Source organism: Dermochelys coriacea, chromosome 16 (genome assembly GCF_009764565.3).
Source record: "Dermochelys coriacea isolate rDerCor1 chromosome 16, rDerCor1.pri.v4, whole genome shotgun sequence".
NCBI classification, from domain to species: Eukaryota; Metazoa; Chordata; order Testudines; family Dermochelyidae; genus Dermochelys; species Dermochelys coriacea.
The window spans coordinates 4,266,346-4,283,452 of NC_050083.1; the positions used below are offsets into that span (position 1 = coordinate 4,266,346).

At 45.3% G+C, this 17,107-nt stretch overlaps 1 protein-coding gene across 1 annotated transcript in view; it reads right to left on the reverse strand.

The window, feature by feature from the left end:
• Positions 1 to 308: 308 nt before the first annotated feature.
• Positions 309 to 17,107, reverse strand: part of LOC119844323 (cholesterol 7-desaturase nvd-like) — a 65,237-nt gene continuing 48,438 nt past the window's right edge. Inside the window, exons 4-9 of the mRNA XM_038374996.2 lie at positions 12,436 to 12,624; positions 10,947 to 11,125; positions 8,436 to 8,561; positions 7,959 to 8,078; positions 4,694 to 4,870; positions 309 to 2,365 (exon numbers count right to left, since the gene is read on the reverse strand). Coding sequence (XP_038230924.1) covers positions 2,204 to 2,365; positions 4,694 to 4,870; positions 7,959 to 8,078; positions 8,436 to 8,561; positions 10,947 to 11,125; positions 12,436 to 12,624 — 953 coding nt within the window. The 3' untranslated portion in view covers positions 309 to 2,203. The remainder of the gene's footprint in view (positions 2,366 to 4,693; positions 4,871 to 7,958; positions 8,079 to 8,435; positions 8,562 to 10,946; positions 11,126 to 12,435; positions 12,625 to 17,107) is intronic.

Consider the following 17,107-nt stretch of genomic DNA (forward strand, 5'->3'; position numbering starts at 1 on the left):
ACAAAAATCTAATCTGAACCCTACCCACCTTAAATTCCAGCCCCGGTAAAAAATTAAAATAGCTTTAAAATGTTTTTAAAAAATCAATCATCAAAGTTAGAAAAAAAAAATCAAATTCTGCTGAGCCTGACTTTAATCCACGGGTGTAGGCCAGGCACATAGGCTATAGCAAACCAAAAAGTATGTTAATTTCTCCATTTCATCCACCCCAAGAAAGCCAGAGGTAAATCTCAGCTGAGTGATGCTAGTTTAGAAAGCACTGAGGGTTCTTCCCTGGACCTATGGAGAATGACGAGTCATGTAACACTTTGTATATTTTCATTCTATAAATGTTTATGAAACCTTTGTAATATAAAAATAGTAACTATAAAGAGTCTACCAGTAAAGGCAAGGATCAAAACAAAAGCCCATTTCATGTTGTAGAAAGAATTTTCACCGACAAGATGAAACCAGAGCCACTTGTGAAAACTTCTCTGGGTGATGTGTAAGCAAGAGAAGAACCCAGTCTCCTACATTCAGCCTGGTCCTGGTTCCACACACAAGTAATCCTTCTAAGACTTATTTAACTATTGTAACCCCTTTGTGGCACCCATCCCTATTAGTACAAGATCCATTGCATCAGAGAGCCAGACGTTTGCCAGGGGTTGACTAGCCCACTTGACATTGCTATGCCACGTAGTACAGGCCTGCTTCAGCATTTAGGTGATGAGAAACTCCATGCCATGGCGATTCTTTGGCCGTAGCCCCCATCGCAGACAATGAAGTAAATACTACCTGTAGTGGGGCGGATTGGCTGCCCATAGACCCGGAGGGGGAGGAGCCACTCCCCTCAACGGACTACACTACCCCCTCGAGACTTTGACATTAAGAGACTAGTTTAAGCAGTTCACACAGTAACCAGTGTGGGGCTAGATAAACTCCTGACTCACTGGTTAACATTGCTTTATGGTTCAGTGCAAAAACAAAAGGCTCAGTAAAGTGCAGAATTCACAAGATACACAAGGGCAGGTTCACAGAATGACTTGTAACCCTCTTCTTTTGTTTGGCACAAGTGATCTGTATAGCAGACAATGTCAATCAGCTCCAGCACGGTGCAGCCTACCATGGAAGGCTCCCAACAGTTCTGTGCACTGTACTTTCGTTTTTGATGGCTATTTGCACAGAGTAACTACATTACAGTCCGATCACCAAATCTGCCCGGACTTACCTGGAGCAAACAGGAGCCTGGAGGTTGTAAGTCCGGGCAGAAGTTGGTCCATCTATTTATACTACTGAGAAATAAAGCACAATGGAAACTAGAGCAGTTTTTAGCCAGACCAGCAGAGATCGGTTTCATACACATACTAAATGCTGATTGTACAGTATGTCAGCACTCTTTGCACTTGCCTCAGATGAGGCCATAGCTTCCTAAACAAGTCCCTGCTGGTGTTCAATCAGTTGTTACTATCCTCATACACATTACTCCAAGGGGAACTAATCTTTGCACAAGAAGCTTGTTTTTTACGTTCTTACACTGTAAGACCACCAGGAAAATTACTTCCCTTCTTCATTAGATGCTATATGTCCATTAACATCTGTTCAGGAGCTGATAAACTTCTTGGAAAAACTCCTGTAGAGATCTATAGCCAGCCCTGACCATTGCTGTTGGTCCCTTGCTAGTTTCTAAGTACATTAGCAAGAGAACAGACCATCTGCTCCTTAGAGTGACCCTGCCTATTCCTCATCCATGGTAACAATCCAGGTTTGCCATTGTGACTTGCTATGGGGAGGAGGAACAGATGTCAAATGACAGCTTTAGAGAATAGGAACATGTGAGCCCTGCAGCACCTAAGGATCAGGGTTTCATGCAATTGTTCCTGAATAACAAAAGCTGCAAAACAGAGACGATTTCTCCAGGGGATTCTGTCAGTCTCATTTTCCCATTGGAGATGGGGGGCACCCCATACTATAGCTCAGTTATGACAGCAAAGCCTACACAACACTTACTAGATTTGCCCAGCCTTACATGGAAGACAATACACTTGGCCGGGTAGAAGTATTGAACTAGAGAGTTTTTCTTGTACTGCAGATTTGCCCAACTGCCACTGAAAATCCAGAAATGCAGTTTTATTAACTTGCTATGAGCTTGGCTGCCATTCTCATGGATGAGGAAGGGCTTCTCATGGATGAGGAAGCCATTTGACGTCTTTTGAGCACATGGATGTCACCAGTCCAGTCCATCCTTTTGGAAAATGTATCTACTGCTGTTCTCACTGTAGAATTGAGCAAACCAGCGCCTGTGCCTTTGGATCGCAGAATCTTCTTTTACCAGCAGTGGTTTAGACAGATATTGCTTGTTATTCCAGATCATGATATCCCGTTCAAACTGGGGGCGGGGGGGGGGAGAAACAGAATAATTTTAGATATATGGAACTTTGAACTAGAGACTCATTCATGTTACCAATCCACTGGTGATGCTACTAGTACAGCACACTAGTGTTTCTAGCAATCCCACTGGCTCTGAAGCAAGCTCAACTATTCAGCTTTTGCTGGCACTGTGTTTTGCGTGTTTATTAGCCACATAGAACATAAGAACAGCCACACTGGGTCAGACCAAAAGTCCATCTAGCCCAGTATCATGTCCTCCGACAGTGGCCAATGAGAGGTGCCCCAGAAGGAATGAACCTAACAGGTAATCATCAAGTGATTCATCCCCTGTTGCCCATTCCTAGCTTCTGGCAAACAAAGGCTAGGGCCACCATCCCTGCCCATCCTGGCTAATAGCTATTGATGAACTTGTCCTCCATGAATTCATCTAATTCTTTTTTGAACCCTGTTATAGTCTTGGCCTTCACAACATCCTCTGGCAAGGAGTTCCACAGGTTGACTGTGCATTGTGTGAAGCATTCACATTAACTCCCTGCATCCTCACCACACAAGCTTGGGGGATCTTTAGGGATTCATAGTGTTCCTTTCTTCCTGGTTTTCTTTATCAAAATCCTTTTTTGGGTTCCCCTGGGAACAACTTAAATTCCACCCAGACATAAGTTTAATGGAACTCACAACCTTGGTTTAGCAGGCCAATGCTCAAACCACTAAGCTATCCCTCCCCCTGGGTCTGTCTGTCGGTCTGTCAAGGCACAGCAAGAAGGGGCTCTGAGCTCAGGTGGGGTTTTTAGAGGCTACCAAAACTAAAAAGGGCCTTTGCCATCCATCACGCAATCTCCGTCCGAGAGCACCTTGCTTCTGCCACCAGCTCTTCAGCTGCCTCAGATGTTGTGAACCTGGAGCTGCTGTTGAAAGGGCTACAGGCCCTAGCAGGATTCTAGTCCCCAGTCAGAGAGGTCCCAGATAGTAGTAATGAGCAATGCCCTCTGTCACTGCTCTGGGGGGGCAGGGTTTTGTGGGTAACTGGGGCAATGTAAGGTATCAAAACGCCAGCACCAAGGGTTGTGAAGCACTGGAAGGAGCTGGTGGAGCCCAGATTACACTGTTTGGTCTCCCCTTGCTCAGCGAATGTGATCTGAGGTGGGGGAAGGTCTCCTCTCATCAAGGATTCCCAACAGCAACAAAGCCCAGAAACTGCGGGTCTTCACCTAGCCAGGCACCCAGGGGGTCCTTGATGCAGGATGCAGGACTTCTGTGGTCATCCAGGCCCTCGTCTCTGGCTCAGGTACTGGCAGATACAGTGCAACAAGGCAGGCTAGGACAGCGTGCAATGCCTGGGATCTGCACCAGTCTCCTGCCCACTCCCATTTGCAGTGTTGGGTCCTGGATACCTAGTGCCCACCTTCAGCGACAGCTTCCCTGAGGCCTTTGGATACCATCTGGCCCAAGGGAAGGATAGGCACCCAAATCCCATGGGCTTTCAGAGCACCAAGTGGGTGGGGCAGATCGTTCTTGCTTCTGGCCTTCACTCCTGCCACATATGTGGAAGCCTAAGCCAGACCCACCCAAGAAATGCACCAAAAGGCAGCTTTGCTGCCTGCCAGCTCCTGTGCCTTTAGCATTCAGCCTCTTGGCCTGTCTACATGTCTGCCCTATACATTTGCAGCATTACCAAAGGCTGTGGGGCACAGGGGAACTAGCACTAGTTGTAATCCAAGCCCAGTGTAGTGGGGTAGTCACCCCACTCAGGTCCTGAAGGGGTTAAAAGCAGCCCTGGAGAGGGCTGCAGCAGGGAAAGGGGTTAAGAACAGCTGGGGGAAGCTGACTGTAACTAACCACAGGTGTGGCTGGCTTAATCAGGGCCCAGCTGGCCCTTATAAGAGGGCCGAGGGCTAGGAGCTGGAGGAGCCCCACTAGCCCTAGAGTGGGAAGGGTTAGATGCCTGGGAACAGGGTGCCTGAGCAGTGCCGTGCCAGCCTGATAAACTCTGAGGCTGCAGGCCTTGGTGAAGACCCTACTGGGGCTGCAGAGGGGCAGCCTGAGGATAGGCAAAGGCAGCAGGTCCTACCCCCTTGCCGGTGATGAATGGCCAGTACACTGCAGTCTGCCCTGGTGAATGGGAGCTAGCTGATGACTGGCAGTAGCCAGTGAGGCAAGGTGGGTCTAGAGGGTTGGGGGTTCCCTGGGTGGGGAGACTCAGAGTGGGGGGGCCTGCTGGGGCAGATCCCCTGGGAAAAAGGCACCAGGGTCTGAACTACTGCGGGTAAGTTGCCTCACACTGGGAGTCCCAGCCCAGCTTGACTTGCAGCCGTACAGTGTGCCTTACCTGAACGCACTCCACTTTGAGAATGAATTTGGGGATCACTGCTGGCATACTGTGCTGATAATAGATCCTATGGATGACTTGCTGCAGGAGAGGCTCCACGGGCGTCACGCTCTGCAGAATGATCCCACGGCCCAGGAAAGCATGTTCAAAGGTCAGGTAGACCAGCCCCGGCCCCACCTTCAGAGAGAGAAGGAATTCAGCTCATTCCCTCACTCAGGAAGGTTGAGGGTTGGGGAATCCTCACTGCCTATGGACTGAACATATTTCTACCAGGTCCAGGGGTCACAGCCTGTATTTAGGGGCTGATTCTCTGCCCTGTGGGGTTCTCTTTATGTTGCTCAGGCAGTGCCATCCCTGAGTCCCCAGTTGGGGATGCTCCCAGTCAGGTAGGAGTCTCCACCAGGTGTGGGGTGGGTGTAGCTAATGCCCAGCTTTCCCATGAAGTTGAGGGCATGACTGTTGAAAGGGCAGGGGCAGAGCGTCCTGGGCCCTTGGGGACCACAGGAAATGGCTCCAGTTAGTTCAGCCTGAGCTGGAGGAGAGTGCCAGGGAGCTGTCACTGCTGGTTGGTCTCACCTGTCCACATCTTTCCCCCAGGATGCTAATTGTCTGTACCTATTCACATACACATTTTCTTCCTAATAGTCACTGCCCTCAGCCAGAAGCAAACGCCACTTGCATGGAACAAGGAAGTAGATGAACATTAGGGTTCTGTGTGGGTTGATTTTTTTTTTCTCCCCTGCTTTGTAATAAAGTCCTAAAAGCAAATGTAAAGCCCAAACTGGAACCAGGTGCCCAGCATCCTGTGCCTAGAGACCAACTACGCTTCAGCCTCTGAGCCAGCTCTTCCCAGTTGCCCCGCTCCAATCTTTGTAAGAGCCCACTCTCTGCCCCTTGGCGTTTGGGCTAGATTAGGAAGCGGCAGAAGCTGGGTTGGCCGTCCATGTGTTGCTAACTATGACGCTCTGGGAGAAAAACTGTGTTTTATCCCTGTGTAGTGCCATTTCCCAGACCTGAGGCAGAGCTCTGCTTAAGCTCAAAAGCTTCTTTCACTCACCAACAGAAGTTGGTCCAATAAAAGAGATTCCCTCCCCACCCCACCCCCGTTGTCTCTCTAAGACATGAGCAGCATTTGGCAAGGGTGGGGTTAGACCCATTTTGATCCCCTTTTCAGTGGGAGGTGCCAGGTGGTGTGTGTAGCCACTTGTCTTAACACTTGTTAACACTTAATAAAAAGCTTGTTTCTCAGCCTAGTCAGGGTCATGAGAGAGTCCCTACTGCAAGGCTCGCCCTTCCTTCGATAGAGATGACTCCACAGCGCAGTCACCACACACTTTGCGCATTCCTCTGCGGCCGAACAGGAAAAGTCCCTTCAGCAAGGCCTCATAAGAGGAGTAAAAATGTTTGGCTCAAATTCTAATCAGCAACTGGTTCTTCTGAGGGTGCTGTTGCTGCCACTAAGGAAGGTCTGCACCCAGACTCTGGGGGTGTATAGAGTCTGTTTGCAATGTAACAGGAGCTTCTAACTAGTGACTCTAACAAGACAAAATGTAAGCTGTAGAGCGCTGCAATTAGTGAAGCCTGGGCAGTGTAGCTGGAATAGCTGGTAAGACTGGAAGCAGTCTGGCCAGCCCCAACTAGTCCTAAATCATGAGTCTCACCCCCAAGAGATGAGACTTTTTGGGGTTTTTTTTTTTTTAGAAAAAATATTTACATTGAGTTGTTTGGCCTTGATTTTTGTCCTGCCTCTCCCCCCCACCCCAGTGTGTGAAAGGGCAACAGCCAGTGTTGCCAGCTCTCCCAACTGTATTAAGGAAGGTGATTTTGGCCCCACTCTTGTCAGGGAGCCAACAGCATGTCTGGTGTGGGGCTTCCTGCTTCACCTCAGATCTCTAATTCTCATTATTTCCACCCCAGCCCCACCTCAATTATCCACGTTGTTCAGCCCCTCCCCTCTGGGCCAGGCTCGGCCCCCAGAGCTCCCATCCGTTCTTACTACACACGTTTTCTAATCCTTTAACCATTCACATGGCTCTTTTCTGAACTCTCTCCAATTTACTGAAGTCCTTGAACTGTGGGCATCAGAACTGGACAAAGGATTCCAGCAGCGGTCGCACCAGTGTCACATACAGAGGTAAAATGATCTCTCTGCTCTTCCTTGAGATTTCCCTGTTTAGATATCCAAGGATCAGATTAGCTCAGTGCCAGACTGGGAGCTCATGTTCAGCTGATTATCCACCAACACCTCCAAATCTTTTCTAGAGTCACTGCTTCCCAGGATAGAGTCTCCGATCCAGTAAGTATGCCAACATTTGGTGGTATTAAAGTGCATATTTTTTTGCTTGTGCCCAGCTTGCCAAGCCGATTTAGATCAGAGATCTGTCCTCTTCACTAATTACCACACCAATGTTTGTGTCTTGTGCAAACTTTATCAGTAATTGATTAAAAAATGTTAGAGAGTAGGGCTAGGAACCAATTCCTGTGGGGCCACACTAGAAACATGCCTGTTCGATGAGGATTCCCCTTTTATAATTACATCTGAGACTTAGTTTTCTCATTTGTGCCATGCTGATTTTGTATCATTGGAATTTCTTAATCAAAATGTCACATAGTGCCAGGTGAAAGGCTTTAAAGCAACATTTATCAACCAAACTTGTAATCTCATTAAAAACAAACAAGTTAGACAGGATCTTTTTTCCATAAACTTATGTTAACTGGTATTTATTCCCATCCGTTAATGCTTTATTAATCAAGTCCCATATTAGCCATTCCATTATTTTGCCAAGGATCTATGTCAGCCTGCCTGGCCTATCATTACTCAGGTCATCCCATTTACCCTTTCTAAATGTTGGCATATTAGCTTCTCTTCAGTCCTGTGGAACTTCCCCGCTGTCCATGCAAACCATCAATTTATTCCATAAGTTTAGACAGAAACAAACCAAGTCACTCTAGGGCTGTTTCTCCTCCTGGTGTTGCTAATGCTTTGCATCTTCAATCCTCAGGACAGAGTGCTCTATATGTATCAGCACCCCTGGGTCTTTTTCTGCCCCTGGAGATATGTATGAAAATGCATAATGTTTGCTTGCACCCAGCTTACCTCTTTTTGCAGACATTTAACTGTGGCACCGGGAAGTCAAATTACTTAGGTAAAACCTAAGCAAGTTTGTGAGAGAGCCCAGACTACACTTCATTGTGCTCTTTAATCACTAGAACTTCCTTTGTTCCTGGTACTTGTGAGTACTGTTTTGTGAAGCGTGTTACCTACCTGTCTGGCTCTAACTGTGAAATCCATCACGGAGAAGTGCTTTCCAAACACTGTTAGACTGTGTTTAACCACTAACTGGGAACAGTGCTTGTTGGGTTCTGGCTCTGGCTGCCATTCAGCCTAAAAGAGATTGAGAAGAAGTGACTCAGTCTAGAGACATGGGGGGAAAAGTACAAAACAAGACGTATGGGGTAGGACCATTGTAGTTTGAGCATGTTGTAGAATATCTGAAGTGAAGGTGGAAAGGGAAGAGGCTGGTCATATTTCTAAGGAGGCTTCATACAAGAAAGTATGTCTGGAGGGTTGAGGTCCAGTGAGTTCAAGATGGGAAAAGGGCGCTCAAGCCGACCATAAGGGTGTGAGAGGAGAGAGAGGCAAAAATTATGGAAAACTCTGAAGCAAAGGAAAGCTTGAACTGGACTTGCAAGTCAATGCAGTGACTCAGAGGTAATAAATGTGTTATGTTGATCCTTTTACCTTCCAGCAGTGCTTCACAGATTCCCACAGCTTGGAGTGTGTGTATCTCAGGTCAACTCCACTCATAAAAACTGGTTCGTGCAGAAAAGTTAGATGAGCAAAGTCTGCAGCATTTTCAGGGATTTCCTGTATGTGGGGAACACTAACTGTTACCAATCAGACACCATCAATACAAGTTAATTTGTTCCAAGTTAGCTGGATATTCAGATATAGGCACTATATCTTTACAGTAACACTGCAGCAACATCCAGAGACCTCAGTGAGGTTGAACCCCACGGCACCAAGCTCTGTACAGACATGACAGTGACAGTCCCTACCCCAGAGAGTTCAATATATAAAAGATAAGACATAACAGAGCGATGAGCCAAACATGTGGGTAACAATGGGGTATCTTAGCACAGACTAGCAGGGTGTACAGCATTTAGCTATTCCGTAGCAGTAATCACAACAATTCCAAATATACAAGCAACCTTAACTCCATCTTCATGTTGTCTATTAGTAATTTAGGGTAAATTTTTACTGGGATGTTGCAGTTATCTTAAAACCAAGCATCATGAACCTGATAAAGGCAGAGCTGAGGTTAAGCTGAAAGAAACCCAAACATGTTAAGGTCTGGAAATGCAGTGAGGACACACACTCCGCCCTATCGCAGCACCACACTGACCATATTATTGTGAGCAAAGCATTTTAGCATGCGTGCTCCCAGAGTAGATTTAACAATTGTTAGCAATCAGTTTGAGGCCACTGAGTGTCTCTTTAGCAAAAACTTGTAACAAGCTAATATTTGCCAGCTGCTTTAACCTACTCTGGAGTAGCACACAGCAGTCTGAATATATGAGTCAAGTAAGCAGAATGTAGAATTGATTTGCACTTGCAGAGCAGTGCAAAGCCAACAGGGTGTACACCTCAGCGTTCCTCTCCCAAATTCTCCCTTCCTCTTGCCCCCCATATTGCCGGGCACATCCTGCGCCAAAGCTCACATTATGCCTCATATTTTCATGCACACACTCCCCAGTTTCCATGTCTCTCTTGAGTGGACACCAGGTAGCTTTGGGAAAGAAATGCTTTGGATTAACAGTAATTTTGGCCATTAATTTTCATAAATAGACGTGTCAGCAGAGGCTGGTACATAAAAAGTCTTCAGAGAAACTCAAAGAATTCCCCTTATTGAAAATTGCTGACATCTCTCATTGTTCTCAGTAAGACAGAGGCCTAACAACTCTCAGTTAAGATGCCTTCTTTCAAAGTGGCTACTGCCTCCCATTGTTTCCAGTAAGAACCCTGCTAATTACCATTTTTGCTAAGAGCTGCCTGTGACCTCATTTCCATGGAGAGCAATGGGAAGTGGCAGCCATTCTGAGAGAGACAGTTCTCTGTGGAATTCTATGTAGCAGAACATTTGTCAGCTCCAGCTGAAGAAAAAACTTTTATGAAGATTAATAGCAAAAAAGTTAAACCATTAAAGTCTCTTCAAATCTATTGTAAGCACAAGATTTCAGTGAGTTTTAACTTCGGGAAGTTTGAAGCCTCTGGGTTATTCAGGATTTAGGATCATTCAGAAGAGAAACCTCTTGCCAGTAGGTGTACGTTTCTTAAAGGATCCTTTTATGATCAACTCATTTTTAAATCAAACTAAATTAACAGATTCACTTGTCAATTCTCAGATTGTCCTTTCTATATTCAGAGAATACATGCCCTACGTTTGGGGAGCTTGTGCTGCATTCTCTGTACATAACAAAGTACTTGAATTCCTGCTTTAATTGCGGAGGCCAACTAGAGTTTAACTACAGAAGAGCAAAATGGAGTCTCCACAATAAAGGCTGTTCTTTCCATTGACTTGTCTGGGCATATGCCACGAGAGTCACTGACACCAGTCATCTGAAAAGAGTTACTGATAGTTCCAGTTACGAAACAAGGCAGGCAGTGTATTTCCAAGGGATAAAGCTTAGAGACAGGCTGTATAAATGTATTATGGCCACCTGAATTGGACCATCTGAGATAGGCAACCGACACACCAAGGGCTTGTGTGTTTTTCCAAGTGCCATTTAATAGAAGAAGGGAAATGGTCAAGTCTTGCTCTGGGTTGAGATTTTCAGAGGAGCCTTAAGTAGTTGGGCACACACCCCCTTGGTATTCATTTGGGTGCCCAACTCCCTTGAGTTTCTTTTAACAAGTCCAATTACATCCACATGGCTGCTTTAGCTGTTATAATGGAGTGACTGGATCATGCATCCTAGGCAGAGCTTCTACTGAAGTCAAGGGGAATTTTGCCTGCACTGGGCTCCAGGAGGAAACAGTTGACATGGAGTTAAGACCATTTGCTCAGTTCTACCAGCTCCTTCCTTTCTTAACCATGTAAGAGTCAAAGTTTCAAAGCTGTAAACTACAGTGCTCATGCTAGTGATTGGCAGAGCTGGAGTCCTCCTCTGCTTCAGGTAGGGCACAATTTCCAGAGCGCACAAACCTGCAGCATTACCCAGAGTCTGGCCGGACATAGTAGAAGTCTTCTACCTGAATGTGTGCATTGACAAAATGCTCTGTGTGGCCACGATACACCCATTCCTTGGAGGTGATCTCTTCCTGCTCTGGGACAGCCCACACTGGATCAACACCATCACAGTGATACCAGACAAGTATGATTCCGTTTATTTCACACGAGGGCCATGTTTTGATCTTTGCAAAGTCTGGCACTGCGGAGGGGAGAAAGAGATTAGTGTAGAGCAGATGGTGCCAAGTCTAATACTGTGTCCTAGGTTCACTCGGCCCTGAGCTACAGCCACGAGCACAGAGAGGCAGAATCCTAACAGAAGACATTAGTGCTGCACAGAATCTCTTGTACTGGTTGTAGAGGAGCTGTAAGCTCTTACAGAACAATGCGGAACAATGGTTTTGTGGTTCATGTTCTCCAAGGTCAGTCTGAAGGTACATCTACATTGCAGCTGGGAGTGAGCCCAGGTAGACAGACTTGTAGAGTGGACATTGTGGCATGGGCTAGCCACTTGAGCTTGGCGATCAGACACCTTTGGACCTGGGTAGCTAGCCCAAGCTGCTGCCCATGCCACAATGTCCACACTGCTATTTTTAACATGCTAGCTTAAGCGCCACTACCATGAGTCTGTGTACCTGGGGTCAGAGGCTTGCTCTAAGCGGCAGTGTAGATGTACCTTTGGGGGCCCAACCTAGAGTGGATAAAAATTGATGGGCTTCTAAAAATGTTTAATTGGGTTTTTGAAAATGTACATTAATTATATATCTCTTTTTAAAAATAAACCTGATTAAAATTAAATCTGAAGTTATGACAACCTGTGCAAAGGCCTCAATTTACTATATCATTCATTCAAGTTATTTAAATAAATAAAATAATTCATGTCAATGAGCCCCATCAATTTGAGGAGTTAAATAGTGTTCTTTTAAAATTATATACAGAATCAATTTTGTACATGAGGTCAACTTAAACTATATGAACATCTCACAATATCATGTCCTTCATAGAGTCATACAGTGCAAGGCCAGAAAGGAACATTGTGATCATCTAGTCTGACCTCCTGTATAACAGTCCAGAGACCTGCACCAAAATAATTCCTAGAGCAGAGCTTTTAGAAGAAAATCCAGAAACGCATATTGGTTGCTTTCACCCAGTTTACCAGATGGCTCTGTATCAGACACCTGGCCGCTTCATTATTCATCACCCCTTCACCCCCACCCCCCAAATTTTTGTCATCTGCAAAATTTATCAGCGATGATTTTATGTTTTTTTTCAGGTCACTGATAAAAATGTTGAATGGCGTAAATCCCTGAGGGACCCCACTAGAAGTACACCTGTCTGCTGATGATGATTCCACATTGACAGTTACATTTTGCTACCTGTCCATGTGGATGTTTCCAGAGTGATATTTCCTTAGGAAAGCGTGTTCTGTATCTGAACAGACAGGGCATTGCCACTGCCACAGGGTCTTGATTGCAGAGTCATGGGAAGGGGGAGGAGAAAGCGGAGAATCACCTTTTTCAGCATATGGGATTGTAGTGCATTTTCCGTCTTCTCCCCGAAACTGCCACCCATGAAATGGGCACTCGATACAGTTACCCACCACGCGGCCGCCAGCAGCAAGGTTCGCACCCAGGTGTGGGCAGTAGGCATCGACTACATACACTTGTCCATCCAGAGCACGGAATACAGCAACCTGTTCCCCTGCAGGTAGAGGTACAAAAATACATGGTTAGGCTGGTAACAGAGTGATCTCATTTTAAGTGTTTGGTCAATACACCATTTGCTGTATCCCTTATAATATTTTCAGAACTGTAAAGCGTTGTTTGCAGGAGTTTATGCAAGAGGTGGAGCATATCAGATCATCCAGCCTGTGATATAAGCAAGGAGGTTTCCATCCAAGCAGCTCCCATTCCAGTTCCCTCGGAGAAAGGGAGCAAGAGAGTTATAAGCAGTCAATGAAACTGAACTAAGCTGTTTTCCTGTCAAGACAGCCCATAAAGGCTTTGAGAAAAGACTATCCAGTCATCCCACTGTGGTCTAGAATGGTTGGCATTTTTGGAGAATTGTATTACTGTCTTACATCTGTCAACATCTTAAGTGACACCAAGAAGTATCCCAGATGGTAAGATAGACTCAATACTTGGTCCTATTGACCTACAGGAGCACATCTGCCCTTTGCTATCCAGTGAATCAGAGCTCACCTTTCTGTCCCAATGTCAAAAGGGTCGTTTTCAGGATGTCATTAGGAGTCCAGGCCAGCATTGCAGATGTTCAGTATAATCCTTTATTAACTTGGCTAAAAACTAATGCCTGATGTGAGGTATGTACAGGTGGCCCAAAATCGAGGGAAATCCCTGTTTGGCATAGGCCACAGAAGCAAGCCTTAGTAGATATAATTCCCTAGAAACAGATCCTCCAGGCCATCATGATTTAAAAGCTGGTTTAAACACACATATACATATTCACAAAAAGTTCCTAAAGAAATGTAATTGTTTTGTTCAGTTTCAAAGGCCTTTTATTTGATGAAAATGAAAAAAATTGGTCAAAGGTATTTTCATTTTAAAAAGTTCACAGAAATTTTTAACTAACTTTAATCATGGCCTTTAAACATTTACCATGCTCATTTGCATTCAAGGGAGATGTTTGATTTATCGTAAACAATATTTTGATCAAGTTTGGGTGGAATTGACCATGTAGGTTATAGATTAGATGGACCTGTACTGTGATAGTTGTCTTCCATGGGAATGAGAGATGGGACAAGAAGCAAATGCAGAATTGTTCCTCTAATGACTTTGTCTAGTCTAGTTTTAAGACACACTAACAAAGGGGATCACACTACTTTCCATGGAAGATCAATCCAAACTCAAATACAACTCACTGTAATCTCAAGTACCCAGTCCTGGGTTTATAAAAGTGAGGGGCTTTTTGTGGGAGGGAATGGGGGATGGGATGGGGGAACGAGAGCCACATGGCAGTAAAGTTTGATTGGGAAAAGGGGAGGTTAGTTTTAAGGAAAAAACAAACCACAAAACAATAGTTGGAGAGGAGTCCCCCCCACCCATATGGCCATTGTCTTAGAGTGGAAAATGAATTAAATGGTGATGCAGGAGGTGTCTGTGTAGGGTAACTGAGGGGTCTTAGACCCACCCCAGGAAAGGAAGTGGGGGCAATCATTTAAATAAAGTTATGCAAGTCTTTCATCTGTTTAGGGGTGCTGGCATGCATAAAAGAATTACTCATTCTAAGTGACTATCCCAGCATTGCTGGGGGAGTGGATATAAAATAACTTTATGTACACACTCAGGGTCCTAATGGAAAAACCCTGATTTCAGAACGGAAGCTTCCTTTCCCTTCTTTACTGCAAGGGCAGCCATAGAAGAACACAGGTGGGATTACTCTGGGTATGCTCTTTAGTCACAAGATGGCACCAAACTGCAGCCAGAGGAAGCTGACCATCATGCAGATAGGTATGCATGTTGTGTAATGTGAGCGCACATTGGTCTGGCTGGATCTCTGTCAGACAGGAAAGGATGTCGGGTCCTGGCAAGCTATGGGCAGCAGGTATTTGTCCAGGATTAGTGATGAATCCCATACCCTGCCCTCCCCGTGATGAGCAGGGGCAATTGCCCTTGATGGACAGCAGCTAGAGAAGAGGTCTCAGCCAGCTCCACTAGCAGTCTCTCCTCTTCCCAGAATATTACTTTTATTCTAGAGATTTAGCACCTAGATAGCATTCATTTGTAGATCTGCAGAGCGTCTGATAGAGCCAAGTGAGCATTGTTAGCCCACTCTACAAACAGGCAGATTGAGATGAAAGTTGCATGAGTTGCCCCAGAGGCACTGTGGATTAACCACAGGGCCGTGTTCCAATCTTAGTTCTGAGAAAAGTTTGCTATATAATCTTAGACAAATCACTTAACCTTCCCCTTCCTCAGAGAAACAAAAACGTACCCAAGTGCAAAATTGCTGAACTTGTAGTGGTGAATTTCCAAGACCTAACTAAACAGCAGCAGTTTTTTATGGCAAGTTAGTTCTAGTCTATAGTGGAATTGGGGATAGAGGTAGAGTTCTGGCCTCCCCTATCTCTGCTTAATCCCTTGACTTTTGGGGAACTTCCTGTTTCAGTCAGAGAGGATAAGAGAGATCTTTCACAGAAATATTTCATTGTGGTATGATGCTTCTCTGGGCTAAGAAAATAGTACACATTGAACAGAATACAGAGAGAAAGCAATAGATACAGGTTATATCTAACTAGTACCAGCAGATACTTTCTTAAATTTAAAATGAAACTATCTTCCTGACAGACAGGAAAACCCTGTTTGCCTCCCCAGTTCCAACAGAGTCTTGGAGAAAAGGATATTCAATACAATTTCCAGGGGCGCTGAAGGCCAGAAATGCATCCGATGAAGTGAGCTGCAACTCACGAAAGCTTATGCTCTAATAAATTTGTTAGTCTCTTAGGTGCCACAAGTACTCCTTTTCTTTTTGCGAATACAGACTAACACGGCTGCTACTCTGAAGGCCAGAAAGTCTGTGTTATAAAAACACTTCTCTGCTTTTCACCCTCTCAGTGGCTGCATACAGACAGATGGTCTTCACGGGAGCAGGTGGAAGAGCTGACACGGTGGTTGGCACCACTCCCCATCTCACACCCTGGGAACCCTGCATGGAGATGAGTGGGGGAGAGTGACCCAACGGACACTGCCTTCTGGAGAGGCCAGAAGCTTGCAGTGTAGGGGACTAATCCCTGCAAGTGGGAACAGGAAGAGACAACTCGGAGAAGAGCTCTGGCAGCCTGAGAGAGGCCACAGGAAAAGGCTGGAGAGCTCCTACTCTGAACGATAAAGATTTTGCTTATTTCTTTTGCCCACAGAGGGGCACGGCTCTCAGCCCACGTTCTCCTGTGATGAGCTGAAAGCTGCATGGCTGGAACAAGTACTAATCTGCTCCCATTTACGAGGTGAGCTTGATGAACCTACGGTTAGTCTGCAATGTTTAAAGTTACTCCCCGAATCCAGACAGCAATGAAGAAGTTTTGCACTTCATTATTTTGACTTTTACAGCGTTAAAAGGGCATGCCAAGGCAGGGAAGGTGTCAAGGAGAGGTCAGCGAGAGGAGGCATGGGATGGGAAAGCTTGAGCAAATTGGCGAGAAAGTTACATAAACAAAGAGTTACAAAGAAAGTTTCTCCCGGTTTTATGATACAAGAGGGAAATAAAATACCTTATTAAACAGATCAAATTGAAGCTCACTCAGATGTTCTCAGCAGAAACAAGAGGAAATAAAAGGAACAAACTTCTGGCCTGGGAGTTGAAGGCATTTGTGAGGGAAATCCATGTAACCCCTGAAGTTAGGAGTACCCAGTATAAAACTAACCCCGCTCCAGCGCCAGAGCACTAAAATGATTGGTACTAGCCTGGCAATCCAGAAATAGGTAAAGATCAGTATTTATCTCCTCGCCTCTCAGCCTCTACTGACCCCAAGGGAGGTGGAGCAATCACAGTAATCTTAACTCTAAGGGCTCTGCTGAAGTAAATACCACTGATCCAGTATCAGGAAATTGATTCCTTTCTAATGGTAGACAGAGAAGCGAATCCACAAGGCCTGACAGACACCTACTCCACAGTGGGGATGTCTGTGGAAACAAAACAAAGCATCTTTAGATTGATGCTGCTTACTACATGAATGGGCAGAACAATTGTAGTGAGACTTTGTCTGCTGATACTCACCTTCTATTCAACTTCCAGCATTAGAAGAGATTTTTCTGAAGCAACTCACATAGAAAAATAACCATGAGTAAGTGACACTACTCTAAACCCATTAGGAGATATGACTGTTCCATACACCTCACTTGCCAGATGAAAAATATAGTTGTCTGGGTTGAATTACCCCAAACAAGCTCTGGGGTTTTAAAGTGGCAGAAGAGTTCAGAATTGAACAACAAAGGTAACCTGGATTCCAAGAACAATTTTTCCTCAAGGAGCCTGAAACCCCAAAGCTAAGGATCTCTCTGTTGCAGTGGGATAAGAAGGCTTGGCAGAATTCAGTTTTTATTGATTATAGATAACAACATAGATAACATAGATAGATAACAATAACATAGATAACAGCTATGTTTATTTTTTTTAGAGGTGAACTGTGCTAGGCTGTGTGTGGGGAGGGCGGAGTAGGTAAGGACCAAGA